The sequence below is a fragment of the Haplochromis burtoni genome, unplaced genomic scaffold, assembly GCF_018398535.1.
Source record: "Haplochromis burtoni strain Fernald_Lab_line unplaced genomic scaffold, NCSU_Asbu1 Contig_116, whole genome shotgun sequence".
NCBI classification, from domain to species: Eukaryota; Metazoa; Chordata; class Actinopteri; order Cichliformes; family Cichlidae; genus Haplochromis; species Haplochromis burtoni.
In genome coordinates this window covers 516,012-533,133 of record NW_024582477.1, presented here as the reverse complement: position 1 = coordinate 533,133, position 17,122 = coordinate 516,012, and the positions used below count along the sequence as shown (strand labels likewise).

Below are 17,122 nucleotides of genomic sequence, written 5' to 3'. Positions count from 1 at the left end.
TGTGTGTGTGTGTGTGTGTGTGTGTGTGTGTGTGTGTGTGTGTGTGTGTGTGTGTGTGTGTGTGTGTGTGTGTGTGTGTGTGTGTGTCTGTGAGTCTGTGAGAGGGTATATGCCGGCCCCTCTCTCTCCATTTGTGATAGAGAGACCAAGAGAATTGAAGGATTCCTGGAGGATTATCTGATTGTTTGTGGAGATTGAGAGACCTCATTCCCAGCAAAGGGATTTATTTGTATTTGTGTGTGTGCGCGTGTATGTGTTTGTGTGTATGTAGGAGGCAGATAGAGGAATCTGTATGTCAGCCTGTGTCATTGAGGAAACCCACGGTCAAATGCGTGCTTTAATTCAATTTGGCTTCCATTAATAGTATTATTTCCCTGCCAGCGTGACTTGATGACTCCTCCACAGTAACGAAAAACAAATATTTTCCCCGGTGCCGCTGTGAAATATGGGAGACTGGATGGCTGTTTATTAAACTAAGTTGTGTTCTCGGGAAGAGGAACTTAATGTTCAGAGTGAGGAGGAGCACAGTGTGATTTCTAACTTGACCTTTGACCGCTGAGTGATGAAACTCACCAGAAACAATGTTGCTGATGATACAGTGTCAGCCTTTGTTTTCTGAGCTCTCGCAGTGGTTGAGCTAAAAAAGAAAAATATTATTTGTTTTCCATGTGACTAAGCCCAGCTCCGGGTCACCCTGTGACCCTGTGTCAACCCTGTGATTAATCCAAGGAGGATGAGGAGAAATATGTTCAACATTTCGGGCATTTGCCCTGCGGTTCACACATGGCCATTTATTTGGTTTGTCAAGGCGCGTCTCTCACGTGACTCCATTCTAATGTCTCCTTCTATTCAGCGGTCTTATTACTCTCTAATCACCGGTCTGCTGTAGCTTGACAGATCGTCTTGGCTTGGCGAAAGGTACCATGATCTTCATTATCGCTGCTGTAACACTGATCGGTTACCTCGACATTGTCAGCGTGAATGTATGAAATCTAACAGCCAGGTGTGGCATTTAAACCCGGCCGGCTTTGGTGTGGAAGATCTGCTCAGTAATGAACAGAAGAAATGGAAAAGAATGGAAAACCAGGTAGAAAAGAGTGGAGAGTGCAGTCATGGTGGTTTATTAGAGAACAGAGGACAAAAAAAAAGAAGAGTTGTGGTGAATGCTCGCTGGGTCTGGTGCGGGGAGGGGAACGAGCAGCTTGTGAGTGAGGAGAGAGGAGAAGTCGAGAGAGAGAGAGCTAGAGGTGTGAGAACGAGTGAGCGGGAGCCAGGACTCTGCCGACGTGTGAGGAAGGAAGTTAGGTGTGATGCTGTGTGACTAACGCTGGTCTCTGGAGCAGACAGCGAGGAGCTGAACTCTGCTGATGACTTTCTGCTGCCCTGCAGAGATGGAGACCCACTCGGCTCATTAAAACTTACAACATGTGTCTAATGCTCAGCTCTGTGTGTGTCCCTGTGTGTGTGTGTGTGTGTGTAGCTGGAGCTGTTTGCGGTGCTTTTGCATACCTGTGGGCAAGTTTATTTTCGAGCAGAGTTATGCGCACAGTTTTTGCAATGGTTTTGCGTGTATAATTGAAGTATTTTTTGTGTACTTCACTCACACCACAACGTTATGGCGGATTTTTCCTTACATGGCCTTGCTATTAGAATATCTCATGTGATGCATTTGGCATGCCACAGATCCATCACTTTGTGGCATCTGCACATTGCCTGACGCATTTTTTTTCAAGGTAAGCATATCAACATTTTTCAAAACGGAGAGCTTGTCAGCCTGACGTAGTTCAAATCATCACATTTTTATTTATTTATTTTTTTTGCAGTTTCAGTCTTATTGGCAAAAGGCCTTGAGAGAATGCCAGCAAAGATGGCAGAGAGATGCTATGTGTCAAAAGTGAGCCAGACTGGAATTCACAGCATCACAAGTACATGGGCACTGTATGTGCCTTAAGCGCCACACTGTGTTCTCACCACAGCAAAACCTTTTCTCTCTGGTTTGTACTTGTCAGCCATTTTTTGTGAACCCGACACTTTCTCTGAGACATTTCTCATAAAGTGTGTGTACTGAGGAGATCGTTCCTCCATTGTCAAAACTCAGATACTGACCGGCAACTCTCATAACTTGGAGCTACATTCCTCAAACGGCGGGGGAGCTCCAGGATCCTGGAAGTTGATTATTTTATAGTCACTGTTTTGGCACATATCCTCGCCTAAAACCTCTGCAAGTCATTAGAAGGCTATTTAAATAAACGTGAACCTCCAGCAAGCAGGGGGATAAGCCTTGAGGGTGGCTGTAAGTAGTAATCCCCATGCATCACCTAGCAGGCTTAGCGCAAGCGCTTTCTTCCTAACGCACGCACACACTCAGACAACAGAGGCAAAAAGATGGCCCGCACGCACACGCGCATTCGCTCGCACAGTGATGCTGTGGCACACATACACTGCAAAATATGCTTTACAGTCACACATTGAAATTCTGGGATTTGTACAAGGAATTAATAAGCCCTTTCAGGCAACTACAGGAAGGGGATGACTCTCACGCTCTACATGTAGCTTGTGAAATCATGGGTCAAAAAGTGAGACATTGCCTTTAGCCCAGTGTGGCAATGATGTGGTCAAAGCTGAGACAAAAATAGAAGATCCACAGAACTGTCCCACAGTTGCTTCTTGTGCCCGTGAAACAATGTATCCTTGGATTAGTCTCTCTTTTAAGCAGTTGTAGTGTGTGGATGGACATTTTGATAAAAACACTCATACTTACTTAAATGTGCACTTTGCCCTCTTAGTTTCAAACCCCAAAAGTCACAGAAAAAAAGACACTTTGATACTGATGCACCCATCAGACTCTTTCACCCTTCTGACACTAACCTCCCTGGCACCACAAAACTCCAGCCGGCTTTTCGGCCCTGAGCCGTTCCCATTCTGGAGCAGAATCGCATCCTCCCTTTTAAATCCCACAGTGGCAGACGGTATAAATGAAGTCGCTTCCCAGCCTAAAGCACTTGCAGAACACCCTAATAACTTTCTGTATTCCTGTCGGCATTAGCTGCGATGCCTCGCCTGTATCTCGTTGGTGGGTGAGTGCCAGCCGTGCAGGGCTAATGACGGCTAATGACTGTTTACGGTGACAGGATCGTTGTTATCCCCCCCACACCACCACCACCACCCTACCCCAGTCTCCAGCTGTTATTATTATTATCACTGTACTGCTTTTGATAAGTCCCCACAGACACCCTTTTAAGTGTTTGCCTGATGAAAGGCTCTTGTGGTTCCAAGCATTTATGCCAAAATGATGTGATGGTTGGATTTTCTCTGGGAGTTTTTTTTCCCTTTCTTTCTCCTATTGTTTCACTGAGATGGGAGTCAGGAGAATGCGTCCTCATGTGCTTGTATCCCTAACATACTTGCCAGCTTCTTGGGTGTCTGTATGTGTGTGTATGTGTGAACATGCCAGATGATGAGGAACAAATTGAAAATGAGATGGTTTGCACATTTTCTTTCCCTCTCTCTCTCCATGTGTGGATGTCTGTGTGTTTTGTGTGTGTGTCTAGTTAATTTATTCAGGTTATTTTCTCTTCTCCAGACCCATGCAAATGAGATTGAATGGGGAAGGATGACAAGCATTCAGGCACAAACAGACAGCCTCATCTCTCGCTCTCTTTCTCTGCTCTCCTCCTTCTCCAACCCAGCTCTGCTAACCGACTCGTTCTTTCTGTCTGCTGTTTTCTTTACTTGTCTTCTCTCTTTTTTTTTATTCCCCTCCCTGCCGCCCTCCTCCCTCTCACACACCTGGCTTCGCTCAAACACCCAGCCACGTGCATGCTTCCTTAAAAGCCTGTAAACAGGCAGAGAGCCTTACTACAATGCACCGACCTCAAGAGGGTCGCTCTCACAAACATTGCGCTCTCCCTGGTGGATTTGCCTCCATACGATAAGCTCTGCTAACCATTTCCACTGAAGTAAACGGGTTTTCTTTCCATTGTGTTTGGTAATAAGAGAAGCAGCTCTGTGTTAGCGATTGCTGCTAATACCGTACGCCCAAACAGGCGATGTGATAGCATTGTCTGTCAAACCTTTTGATGTGTGTGTGTGTGTGTGTGTCTGTGTGTCTGTGTCGGGGGGAAAGATGTGTTAAACTCTCTGTTAATATGGGCGAATGTGGTTCCAAATAAGCACTTTCCAGCATCTGTCCATCCATAACAGTGTGTGTCCCTGCACACTTGTGTGTGTTTTCCAAAAGCCAGACTGTGCTGGTGACAGTGAGGACAGAGGCTAATAGTTCCGGTGTAATTAGTTTCAGATTTAGCATGAAGATGCCATGTGTTGTTGTTCAGTGTGAATTATCATAATGAAACATGCTCCGTCTTTGTTCCTTCACACCCTTTGTCCCTTTGTCTCTTTCCCCACCTCTGTTTTTTTTTTCTGCCCCCACCTCTTTGTTTCAGCTTTTATCCACTCCTATGTAATTCTCTGCCACCTTTTACAACCTGCTCCTTATTTCCCATTACCCTATCCTTGTATAACCTTGTTGTTCTCCCTTTCCTCTCACCCATTTTCCTCCCTCCAGAGGTGCCGGTGTCATCAGTCCTTTGTCTGTCCTCGGTCAGAGAGCTGCCGGTTCAAGTCAGGGAGCTCTACACACAGGGTTTTGTCCTGGTTGCCGTCCACCCTTTTGTTCACCCCTGCGGGCCCCGCCAAGCACACATCCAGCGCCAGCTCCACCGGGCCGTGCTGGTCCGAGAGACACCGAGGTAAACCTATTAAACATGCTTATGCCTTGAGCAACTGTACCCAGCTTTAGGGAAGAAATTGTAACCTGTAAGATTATTCACTCTAGATTGATTAAGATAATTAAGATGATTAATTTGCAGCCTCATTTAGGCACTCGTTTGAAGCTGCCAGCCTATGTGACTTCATTGTTTTGACATGGAAGCCAATTGAGACTCATTATCACAAGCTTCCTCACCTGCTTTTTTTTTTTAATTGCTGATGAGTCAGCCACTTAAAATGGCTAACTTTAGCTCTGTATCCCAATTCTCTCACTCTTGACTATAAATGTAATATACTGTACTGAGACTAAATCGTGTAGCTGTCTCATCTGTAACCCAGTTCTTCTTCACTTCTTGCATGTTTCCAACCTGAGTTCATTTTCAGCGTCTCATCAAAGAAGTTAATGAACCCAAATATAAACCATGAGCTCTCCTAACACTGTTCATTATTTATGAGTATATATCATCATATGTGTAGTCCTGTTGATGTGTTTATTGATGGCTCTGTTTCATTTTTATCTTTGCATCATATTAAGTTTTCCCAACGTTCTCCGTCTGTTTTCCTGATTTTCATTTATCCTATGTTGACGTTCCTGTTTTTTCCAGTTGCCTGTTCTAGCTTTTTAGCCATTTTGGCACAGGAAGTTGTCTTGAGACTGTTTGTATTGTAAGGTAAAGACACTACAATATTATTCAGAGAACCGCTGTAGTCAGACAATCCCCAATGAGTAAGCACTTGGTGAGAGTAGAAAGGAAGAACTCTCTTTTAACAGGAAGAAACTGCAGAACTGGGCTCAGGGAGGGTGAACTGTCTGCTGCAACTGGTTGTGTGGTGGAGGAGAAAGAGCGAGGAAAAAAAAAAAAGGAGCACAGACAAAACACAAACTTTAGGAGACATAAGAGAAAAGTTTATGAAATGCTACTGTGGCATGAAAACGAGCTGGCAATGAAAAATGGTGAAAGGAGGAGGAATGTTCAGCCAGCCTAAAGCAGCACAACTAAGTAAGGGTTCAGTGTCATGTGATCCAGCCCCAATTTTAAGCTTTATCAAAAATGAAAGTTTGGGCCCTAATCTTAAAAGTAGATAGGGTGGCTGTCTTCAGAGTCCAAACTGATAACTGAAGGCTCTTCTTCTGGAAATTGAAAATATGCCTCTGCGCTCTGAGATTGAAGAGCTCTGTTGGGATACGATGGTACTATGAGGTCTATAAGATATGATGAGGCCTTATTATTGAGGAATATTGAACCAGACGTTTGGTACATTTCCCATGGTCTTCTATATGATCAAACTTCTTTGGACAAGAGTTTCCCGTACTGGCTGTTAGAAACAAAATAAGTTTAGGGCACTGCTGCATATTACTTTTCAGACCCAGAGGATAGATCAGTTTTATAGTTTGTGGAGTACTAAATTTTATGATGACTTCAGTTGCTCCCAGTAGAAGAATAATGGTTGGCTAGTCTGACCATAAGAGGTTTAAAATGTTTCTCCCATTTTGTGACTTACCTAAAAATCTGCCCGACTGAATTTAGAGAAACCTTTATGTTTCAGGGATTCACTAAGGTTTAGCACTGTCATCAGTTCAGTTCAATTCATTTTTATTTATATAGCACCAAATCACAAAAACAGTTGCCTCAAGGTGCTTTATATTGTAGGGTAAAGACTCTACAATAACAGAGAAAAAACCCAACAGCCAGATGACCCCCTATGAGCAAGCACTTGGTGGCAGCGGGAAAGAAAAATTCGCTTTTAACAGGAAGAAACCTCCAGCAGAACCAGGCTCAAGGAAGGGCAGCCATCTGCTGCGACAGGTTGGGGATGATGGGAGAGAGAGGCCAAAAGACAAACAGTGAAAGAGAGCCAGAGTTTAATCATTACTGATGGAAAGAGAGGTGAGTGAGGAACACCTCAAGGGTTTTGTAGCCACAGCTTTCCCATCTAGTGGCCTTCAGATTCAAGGCACTTCTGCATTGGCTTCTATTTTTCTGACCTGGAAGTTATGTTCATGCTTTTTACAGTCTATGGCAGGGATATCAAGCTAATTTTACACTTTGAGCCACGTAGAGACCACTCTGATCTTAAGTGGGCTGGACCAGTGAAACTCCTCTTTCTGTCAGTGTGAAGAAGTTAAACTACACAAATTCACTCTCAAATATTGTAATATAAGAAAAAAAAAAGTTACATTTCAATTTTTTTTGATGACAGATTTTTTTTTCTTCACTGTGAAAATGTTATATTTCTATTGTAGTGGGGAAAAAATGGATATCTTCTGTCATTAATTTTTTTTTTTACCCATTAGTTGATTACTTTGGTGTAATATGAAGTGCCATGGCGGAGATCTTTATCATTAAGAAAAGCTTTAAAGTGGTGAAAATACTGTTCACATTTTCCAAAGTCTTCAAGTGGGCTGGACTGGAGTCTTTGCTAGGGTGATTCTGGTCCTGGGACACCTCTGGACTATGGTTAGCAGGCTAGCATGAGGAAGTGGTGCTAGCATAAAAACAATGATGTGCCTCATGTTGGAACTAGCATGGCTACAGAGCTGTAGTCTATAAGCCCACCAGTATTTGAACAAAGAGGAAATTCTCTCTTTGGATATTTTTTTTAGATGGTGGTAGTTTATTGCATCCCATTTCTGTCACTATTTGTTTTTCCATTTTCAAGATATATGGATAGGATCTGATCCTTTTAACAGCTCATGCTCTCTCCAACAAGTCATCATCTTACTAGAACCTTTTTAAAATAATTATTTGAATAAAGATGTCTCATGTAGACAGGATCATTCCTTTGTCTTTTATTCAGAGAGCTTTGATTACATAGTTTGTAAACTCCCATTGGTTGTCATCTATAGACCATGAAATTAAAGGCATTACTTTGTTTAGTCTGCAGTTTTTGGCTAGCCTTCTCTCTTCCTCTTGTGTGAATTCAAGCAATGGTTTCAAACACACACACACACACCCACACACACACACACACACACACACACCTCTCACACACACACACACACACACACACACACACACACACACACACACACACTGTAGTGTACCGACAGGTGCCAAGCTGCTCCTTTGATGCCCCTCCTGCCAAGTGGTCCTGCTGCTTCCTGGCACCTGTCACCGTGGAGACGGCTGATTGCATCATCAGCACTCGCCAGAGGGGAACGGCACACTGAAAGAGAGAAACCATCTCTCCATCCTTTCATCTGCTTTCTTCAGTGATGACCGTCCCCCACTTTTCCTTTGTCCTCGTCACCCCCCCTTCGTCCCCTTTACTCTGCCTTTTATCTCCCCATCACCACCATCCCCTTTCATCAAAAACCCTAAAAATGAAAGGGAAAAAAAATATGACAGATCTACTGTTTCAAATCTAGCTGAGAATGTCGCTCACGCCTCAGAGCGCAAGATATTACCACGGCCTTCCCACTGACCTCAATCCAAATCTGAAGAGGCGTATCTGAATACTCCTTTTATGATGGTGTCTTGCAGCGGGAGCAGAAGGAAATTCAGTCCTTCTTCTGTCTAATAAGTCTTTTGTGGTTTTGATGAATGTGTGTTCTCCTAAAATGGAAAATTCTCCCTGTATCAGATTTGACATTATGTTTCTGCTGCAATCATTTTGAGCCAATGAGTGCTTGTGAACAGGAGCACATCTGCCAGATACTATATAGCTGTGGCTCCTTTAGACTAATGCTACTATGTAATGCTACTTTGTCATACTGTGGCTATAATGACCAGGACATAAAAAACTAAATGAGACCGTCTAGCACAATGTCATTAGAGAGCCAGCGTATTCTGGCATTTTCTCACAAGAGCAGAATTTAGCTAAAGTATAAATTTCTCACCTTAAATTTATTTCTCACCCTTTAGTTCAGAGAAAAGCCAACTGAGATGGGCAAGAAATCGTCTGGAGACGGATGTCTGTGTGGCTGGTCATCAGGCCGCTGACCCAGAAGTCATCCAGAACTACGTCAAGAGGGTGAGTTCAATTGCAAGTGTAGGCAGCTCAAGCTTCACTGTGTCATATAGATGTAAAATAGTATGTCACTTTCATCGCCTCGTATACCCAACACATCATCCAGTGTTACTTTATTGAAGCCGCATGTGCAGAATGCTGGTCCTCATGTTTCTACAAGTATTTGGAGGAAAGGCCTTGTTGTGAAAAATGCACACAGGTTGTTTCCTGCTTGGTCAGAAGAAGAGAGGAAGACATTAAGTATATTTAAAATTCTTCTTCTTTCATGGTTGCCTTACCATACTTACCGTCCTCGCTCACTGTCTCCATACCTGTTGCACTGTTTCTCTGTGTGTGTGTGTGTTTGTGTGTTTCACGTTGGCACAGCACGACTGTGACGGTAAAGGAAATATTACCCTGCTCATATGGCCACAGGCAACTGCCTATAATTGCCTGTCTGTGCCATATGGTAGCTCTGCCTTTGGTACTAGCATGCAGATCGTCTTCATTTCAAATGGGGCTTTTCCATTTTAAAATCTTGCAAATTCACCTGGCTGAAGAGATTTTAACAACGCGTTGTGACAGGAGCTGAACAAAAACCCAAGCCCAGATGTCATACGTAGGACCCAAGAGGGAGTTTAAAAAAAAAAAAAAAGATGGAAGAGAAGAAATCAGCAAAGGACACTGGATTTTGACTAGTTTCCAATTACACTGTTTGCTAAACCTGTAACAAGGAAACCAAAGGAGAAGGAACATAACGAAGAGAGTGTCATTGTAAACTACAGAAAGAAGTAAGCCCCAAAGATGGCATGCCAACACAGAGCCTCATGGTTGGCATTTATCAGCTGTTAAACTCACTTTTAGTCTTTCTGCTCATGAATTCTCCAACAGTTCTACATTGGGAAATGAAAATGTGCACTATTGAATAGATTGGCATTTGAACACCCAGAGAGCACAAAGGAAAACCTGATTGGATGGAAATGCACATCACTGAGTATAATATGATAGGCTTCGGCAGCGTGACATGAATAACCAATCAGATCACAAGCTGCCAGAGAGAGTTCGAGATAAGAACCCAGGAGCTGCATCGAGCAGGCAGACTGATGGAATATATATGTGTGTGTGTGTGTGTGTGTTCAGTTTTGAAATTTTATACTTTTTTTTTCTCGCCCCACTAGGGTACCCACTCTGTCTCCCTCTGGACATACTCATCAGATAAATCTGTGTGTAAACTGTGCACGTGTGTTGGTAATAGCGAGTGTTTTTAAAAATGTGATATGCATGTATGGACGAGTGAAGTGTCAAAAGTAGCGGGTAATAGGGGAAGATGTGTCTCATTATTGTTCAGTGTTAGTTTGCGATCTGATTTCTCTCCTGTCGAGTCTGTCTAAAACTGTCAGCCCAAATATCAGCTGACAATTAACCACCAGAGCTCCGTGGGAGGGAGCAGCATGCGCACACATACACAGACGTGCACACAAACTCTGTCACACATGTACACACACGGGTGCGTTGAGATAATGAGGTCCTTTTGTCATTTGAATATTTGATCTTTGCAGATGATTAGGTAGGTTGTTATTTTGCAGAATATCTAGTCTGCGTATGTCAGCCTTTGTTTGTGTGTAAATGAGGCTTTGTTTGCCTATAGTAAAAAAAAAAAGACTGCAAATTTATTTGTGGTGCGGTGAAAGACATCCTTTATGTATGCATCGCTTAGATTTGTTATAATAGAGCGTATGGGTGTGCATATATTGCCGTTGCAGATCCAGGATGTAGCAGAGCAAGGTGTGATGTTTGTGGGCTTTCTCCAGCAGCCGGGGGGAGGACCTTGCTTCTTAGGAAATTGGGATCCCGACGAGCTGTCGTCCTTACATTCAAGTCCTTCTCCCATACATCGACACCCCTTCAGTGCCAACACCAGCCCAACGGATCCTACAGAACCTCGTCAAAATGGTGCTGAAACTGATCGGTGCTCCTCTGAGTTAGATCATTGTGAGTTTAAATGTAATCCACAGGAGCACAGCACTTTGGGCCCAAGAGAACCAGACTTTAGCCCCGCCCCAGGAGAGTCTAGTGAACCAGTTCTTACCTCACAGATCAGCTTCAAAGAGTCAACGAATGAACCTCAAAATCACGTCAAACCTGGTTTAGACATAGTTCAAAGCTCTGCAGAGACCCAGGGGAACGGGCTAAGTCCGACCCTTCCAGAAACAGTAGGTTCAACAAGGCCGCAGGAGCGTGGTGTACCAGGAGCTAAAGGAAACTTAAGTGGATGCACAGAAAAACGTTTTAGCCTTCCAGACCAGAGAGAGAGACGTGGTTCAAGCTCAGACAGCTGGCTCAGTTCTCCAGAGCTGGATTGTAACAGTGAAAGAAAGTCTGCTCGTGCACGTGGGCAGAGCACAGTGACGACGCACAACAACAACCACATCAGGCTAAAGAGTTCTGAAGAAGACAAGGGGGCAACCTCGCCACTGGCGCAGGCCAGTAAGTACGCAGGATCCTGTTTGCTTGTTTACTCGTTGGGTTGTTTCTCCGTTTGTGAATTTTACCTGTTTGCATGTCCTGTAGGAATGCAGCTCTTTGCACTGTACAACCACACAGAAGAGCTGAACAGCTCTATGAGGTTCTACTCACTCAGGGTGCCACTGCAAGTGCAAAAGGAGGCAGGGCTAATCACAGGAGTTGATGCACACTGGCTCGACCACTTGACCCAGCATTTCAACAGCGGAGCTCACCTCATTGATGGGTTTTTCCATCTCGGAGATGATAACGGTAAGTCCTGTAACCATAGCAATGCAACACCATTTTTCCATGTACTGTCATACATAAAATAAAAGTTGACAGACCAAGGTTGTGCTTCCACTCCTTTCATGTCTTTAATTGATAGTTTTCACTTGTTTGATTTTAGTTTCAAAACTGAAAGTATGGAGTCATTTTGGCTTATTTTTATCCAATTCAGTAATTAATCTAAATGAATCCTTTCATACTATATGCTTGCATAGATTCCTGTTGTGGAAAGCACCCAGCTTTAACATAACCAATACAATAGCACAAACTCCTCACCCACTGCATCTATGACACTGCATTTTTTTTAACCTTTAATACACAACCTCTCTGGCTTAAGTAATCAGACTCCTAAATCTAAACATATGTTTGGCCTCTTGGGGGCAGTACAGTAATCTGCAAACACAATCATGATTCGCTAGCCTCCTTTTTAAAGTTATAAGGTGACTAATTTTGCCAAGAAGCAGACACAAAACAACAGGATGTTTCTTATTCCATTTTGTCCCATGTTCTGTCCTGTCTGTATAATGCAAAAAACAAAAAAACCCAGAATGCAAACTTTGAAACGGAACCAAGAAGCAGTGTTGCTTGCAGTAAAACCAAAATCTGCCAAAATAAAAAGCATCAAAGCCTCAAAAATCGATGTCGTGGGGGGTGTGGGGTGGGGTGGGGGGCTGCTCAGGCTGTAGATCCATGCTTCACTGTTGAGTAATGGATGATATGCATGGTGTTATGTGCAGAAAGTCTACGGCTTATGCCATAAGTCACTGTTCAGCCACCCATGGAATAAGCAGGCTTAAGTCGAGTGGAACAGGGGATGAAAAATGAGAGATTGGAGAATAGAGATTTAGTTTTTAGTTCCTCTTTGAATCCCATTTATCCATTTGTGTTAATCTAACTCTTGTCTCCAATTTGTCCCCTTTTTCTCTCCAGCTAATGGGGTTTCATCTGTGGACAGCGTGTTCATCCTCCAGACCTCTGCTGAGGAAACTGCAAACACTTCTTATGATGCTATCGTAGTTGAGCAGTGGACAGTTGTTGACGTGAGGTTTTTCAGGCTTTTAAAGCTCTAGATAAAATGTGCTCTTTTGAGCAACCATTTTGGCCTTAAGCTTGTGCCATTACCTACCTGCTTGCATTTTGCATGCATATATGTATGACTGCATTCTTTATATGTGAGCCATTAGCACTCTTTCCTCTGTCCAGGGTGTTATGGTGAAGACAGACTACATCCCACTGCTTCAGTCTTTAGCTCCGTATGGATGGAGACTGATGTGCGTGCTACCCACACCCATTGTCAAGACAAACAGGTACCCAAGAAAAAACACACAACTGTCCTACCATGCACCCAGATCCACTGAGTCAGTACGTGCTCTGAATCGTATCACCTAAACTCAGCAAGGACTACGCTTTATAGACTGATTCTTTCTCCTAAGATGTTGCCTGCCTCATTGTTTTTAGGATTAGGACTGACAGCGTGGCTTAGATATGCAGGACAGATGGTCCAAGATCTGACAAATCTTGATCATATGCTCATCACAACATGAAACCGCTTTTGAAATCAGCCAGGGCTCGCGAGCAGTAACGCTGTCATTGAACTGCTGTTGTCTTGTAACCTGTCACTTTTACAAACTGCAGCATGCAGAAACTGGATTTCAGTAAATACAGTGGCGTGCACGCTTCTCGCACTACAGCGTAGCGGGTTAACAGTAGTAAAAGTGCAGCTCTCTGTCTTTGTGCAGTGACGGGAGTTTGTCGACGAAGCAAATTCTTTTTCTTCAGAGACCCGTTTTGCAGCGCAAGAGAAAAGACTTCAAGGTTTGTCTCCCTTTCTTCTTCTTCAATCTTCGCAACAAACCTGTCACTCTTCTTCTGTTGTGCCTTTAAGGCACGTGACTTTATGTCACAGAAGGTGCCATTAAAAAGTCATGTTTCTAAATATGGGATGTACAGCGAATATATAAATCCACTCTGGAAAAGTCTAATAATAGGCAAATAGTTGGCCTAAAACTGTACAGGAAGAAGGCATCAATAAAAGAGGCTTTGTTGTAGTTTGTCAGGTGTCTGGAGAGATAGAAAGAAGAAGACATGACACAAAGCACAAAACTGTCTCAAACGCATGTATTTGATTTCAGATGCTGAACCTCAGGGGTCGCAGCAAGGCAAAGAAAAGTGCTACTGGAGAATTACTAGAAGAGAGAGAAACCAGGTCCCCTTTGATAGAGACAGAGATGGACAGGTTAAGAAGAAACTCAAAAGAGGAGGAGGAGGAGGAGGAGGAGGAGGCGGGAGGAAGAGGGAAGAGCAGGGACAGCGGAAAGCGCAAAAGAGCAGTCCTGCAGCAAGGTGGGGATAAAGGGGAAGAGGATGCACCACATCAAAAGGACTTCTTGTTCCTGCCGAAGAGCAGGGCTTCTCTTGAAGACCAGGAAGAGGAAACTGACATTGACAAGATCCCACTGCCCAAGCAGGAGAAGTCAGTAAGATGGACAGATTTCTATCAGGAAGCCAACGCAGGGCCCAAAGAGGCGGCGAGGGTGGAAGAGCGGATCAGACAACAGCTCTTTTCTGGTGTTTGTTGACATATTCGGCACAAAGCGGGCAAAGGGCACTAAAAGCTGGTTAGTCTATAAAAAAGCTTTTCAACTTTTTGTTGACTTGCATTTTTTTAGTTCTTTGTGAACAAGCCCAGAAATAACCACTGTATTCATATTGCATTCTGTTGCTAACACTTCTATCTGCTCTGTTTAGGGCATTAACACAATGCCTTTTGAGGTCGTAGCTCCTGTAAATGGGAACAGTGTTGTGCAGTCTTCTGCTTCGGGTTGGTGCTGCTATGTGTCTTTAAATGAAATGAGACTGTACAACCTAGAGTTAGCCTCCAGTCCAAGCCTTAAGTATTATTCTTTCACACTGTTGTATTTTACTACATTCTTGTAATAGGACTGTGAGTTTTGATTTCAATGGGCTCACTGTATTTTTATATGTATGAAAAAAAGTATAATTTAAGAGGAAAAACAAGTGCGTAGTACTGCATTACAGCCTGAATCGATCCGTTTGTGTTCGCTTATGCGACGGCGGAAGAGTAACAAGGATGCAGCTCAGTGATGTTGATGGTATTTAAATCATTTGATACGTTGTTTTGATTCCAGTTTGTGAGCGCTTAAATGTGTGTTTTTGCTCACGTATCTCGGTCACGATTGTTAATAATCTACCCTATTTTAAAGGATTTGTTTAGAATGAATAATAATAGCACATATATAATTATCAGATGGCTTAAATTCTCACAGGTGCAGGAAAAAGTTAGTTTTTTTTCATATTTCTGTAACAACATGATCTAATATGTCATCAAATTTGTCTAGTGTGAAAAGTAGAAAATATTATGTGACACTCTCTATTGAGGAAAGTGACCATTTACTGGTATGACTGGGCCACTGGTAAGCCATTATGGCCTAGATGCCACAAAAAAAGCTTCAAACGATAAGTCTACCAACACTAGGTTTCACATATCAGACGAGGTTCTTATCCTTCAATGGGGTGCTTTCAAAAAGACAATTTATTTTAGTCTCATTGAGCTACAAATCTCACTTGTGCATGTGATCTTTAGTAAATTGCACCAGTGTTCTTGGAGAGCAGTGCTTTTCGCCTTACACTCCTCTGCAGCTCACCGTTATTGTTCAGTGTTCTCCTGATGATAGACTTACAAACATTATCCAAGCAGTTAGCCTGGGTTTCTTTGGGGTTTGTACTCCTTTCTCTTTGTCAGCCACTCCTGGGGAGGGCAACACTAGTGGGTGGGTTTGCATCCTTTTTCAGGGTGGTAAGCGTAAACAATTGTTATTCTGAAATCCTTAGAAATTCCTTCCTTCCTTTGTACGTACGGCGACAAAGGGTAATTATTCACTTCCCTAAATGTGAGTTATGAAGAATAGACTTTGATAGTTCTATAAATAAAAACAGAGAGCACACACACAGTCAAGTTTTAGCTGATTAAAACTGGAAATTCTTAGGTTCAGATTTCACCTACCTTTGCCACACACAGACATACAATCATGGATCATTTTCCTCAATAACTAAATGAAGTTAATAAGTGAGCATCTTTTTTTTAAATTTAATCAGTAGTTAGGACTTTTGTTGAAATCCGGTAACAGTTTGGATCTAATTTGTGCAGAAATATAGAAAAAACTAAGGGTTTATAAACTTTTATCCTGCAACATTATCAGTATGAATCTCAGATAAACAGCAAGGGTCGGGATTTGAAGTGCACTGAAGTCTTGAATTTTGTTTTTATTATTGTAATAAGGTGTTGGTTGCAATTTGTCAGAGGAAAAGATAACAAAGCCTGTGTTAAACAAATTAACTGTCTACAGGGCTAGAAACTACTAGAGGCTGTTGATTAATTAACACTTTTTTTGTAATTTGGGTAAACTTGACCTTAGAAAATGTGTAATTTAAAAATCAGATATTTACGACTCATTTCCTAGACCACCTGTGTTGTGTATAAGTAGTGTAACATGTAGGTCTTCATATAAAAAAAAACAAAAAAAGAGTCAATAAAGTCTTTGCAGGCGGACTTGACTCAATTTTCTTTATTTCCTTTAAAATCATAAACAGCTGTCCTCATATGAGGAAGAAATGCACAAACAACTCAAAATTGAGTCTCAACGGCACAACCCCCCACTGAGAGATGACAACAGGAAGCTTGCAACCATCTCTGAGGGATGTTCAGTGATCCGAGCCAATTGCAGACCACCTGGAGGTTCCATTACATGGCACCATGGGATATTTACTCTACCCTGTGATGGGAAACCGTTTATGGGTATGTGAATGCCTGTGGCTGAAGAAGAGGCTGTATAGGGGATGGGCGCTGCGCATGCATGTGGTAACAGCGTAAGTGAGTAAAGCGGGGGGGGGGGGATACTGGCCAATGTGTGGGAGCCTGTGAAGTTTTAAATCTAAAAATATGATCAGTGGTGTAAAGCTGAGGAGTAATATGTGAAAAACAAATGCTTTGATGCAACTCTAAAACCTGCGGCTCTTTAAATAAAAAGTGTCAGTACACTGAATATAAACACCATAATACTTCTAAGTTACATTTTATCAAATAGGTGAGGTACTGCGTTAAAAGAGAGTCATTAAAATGCTAATGTACAGTGTAAAATAAAACTACACAATGCTAATGTTTCAAATATCCCTCCATTTCCTTTAAATAACTTAAGCACCCAATAAGTCCATCTGCTATCACTTCCAAATCTCTCTGGTTACACTTTACCTAGCACTCGTTTCGTCGGTGCAGAAACTGTGAAAAAAAGTCGTTATTTTACAAACTGTTTTGTATTGGAGTATTTTTCAGTTAGCAACATATCTCCTCACGCTCATACAGTCCAACTTTGTAATCTAATTTTAAATTTTACAGATCAATCTTTTCAACAACACCAAAAGCTTATTTCCCAAAGGAAGAGTTCTGTTTCACAATTAAAACCCTTCAAACATGCTGATTTTTCAAGCGGTCTTCATTTTTGTTATTTCTTTAGTCTCCCCGCTACATTGGTTCTTGGTCCCCTTGTTAACACAGTTTTTCGCTGAAAACCTGATTTGACATTGCAGCAGAAGT

At 42.5% G+C, this 17,122-nt stretch overlaps 1 protein-coding gene across 1 annotated transcript in view; it reads left to right on the top strand.

The window, feature by feature from the left end:
- The window catches only part of rftn1a (raftlin, lipid raft linker 1a), a 26,263-nt gene extending 9,151 nt beyond the window's left edge, over positions 1-17,112 (top strand). The window contains exons 3-10 of the mRNA XM_005928622.3: positions 4,568-4,751; positions 8,637-8,745; positions 10,485-11,208; positions 11,293-11,496; positions 12,442-12,551; positions 12,715-12,818; positions 13,251-13,326; positions 13,644-17,112. Coding sequence (XP_005928684.1) covers positions 4,568-4,751; positions 8,637-8,745; positions 10,485-11,208; positions 11,293-11,496; positions 12,442-12,551; positions 12,715-12,818; positions 13,251-13,326; positions 13,644-14,090 — 1,958 coding nt within the window. The 3' untranslated portion in view covers positions 14,091-17,112. The remainder of the gene's footprint in view (positions 1-4,567; positions 4,752-8,636; positions 8,746-10,484; positions 11,209-11,292; positions 11,497-12,441; positions 12,552-12,714; positions 12,819-13,250; positions 13,327-13,643) is intronic.
- Positions 17,113-17,122: the final 10 nt, after the last annotated feature.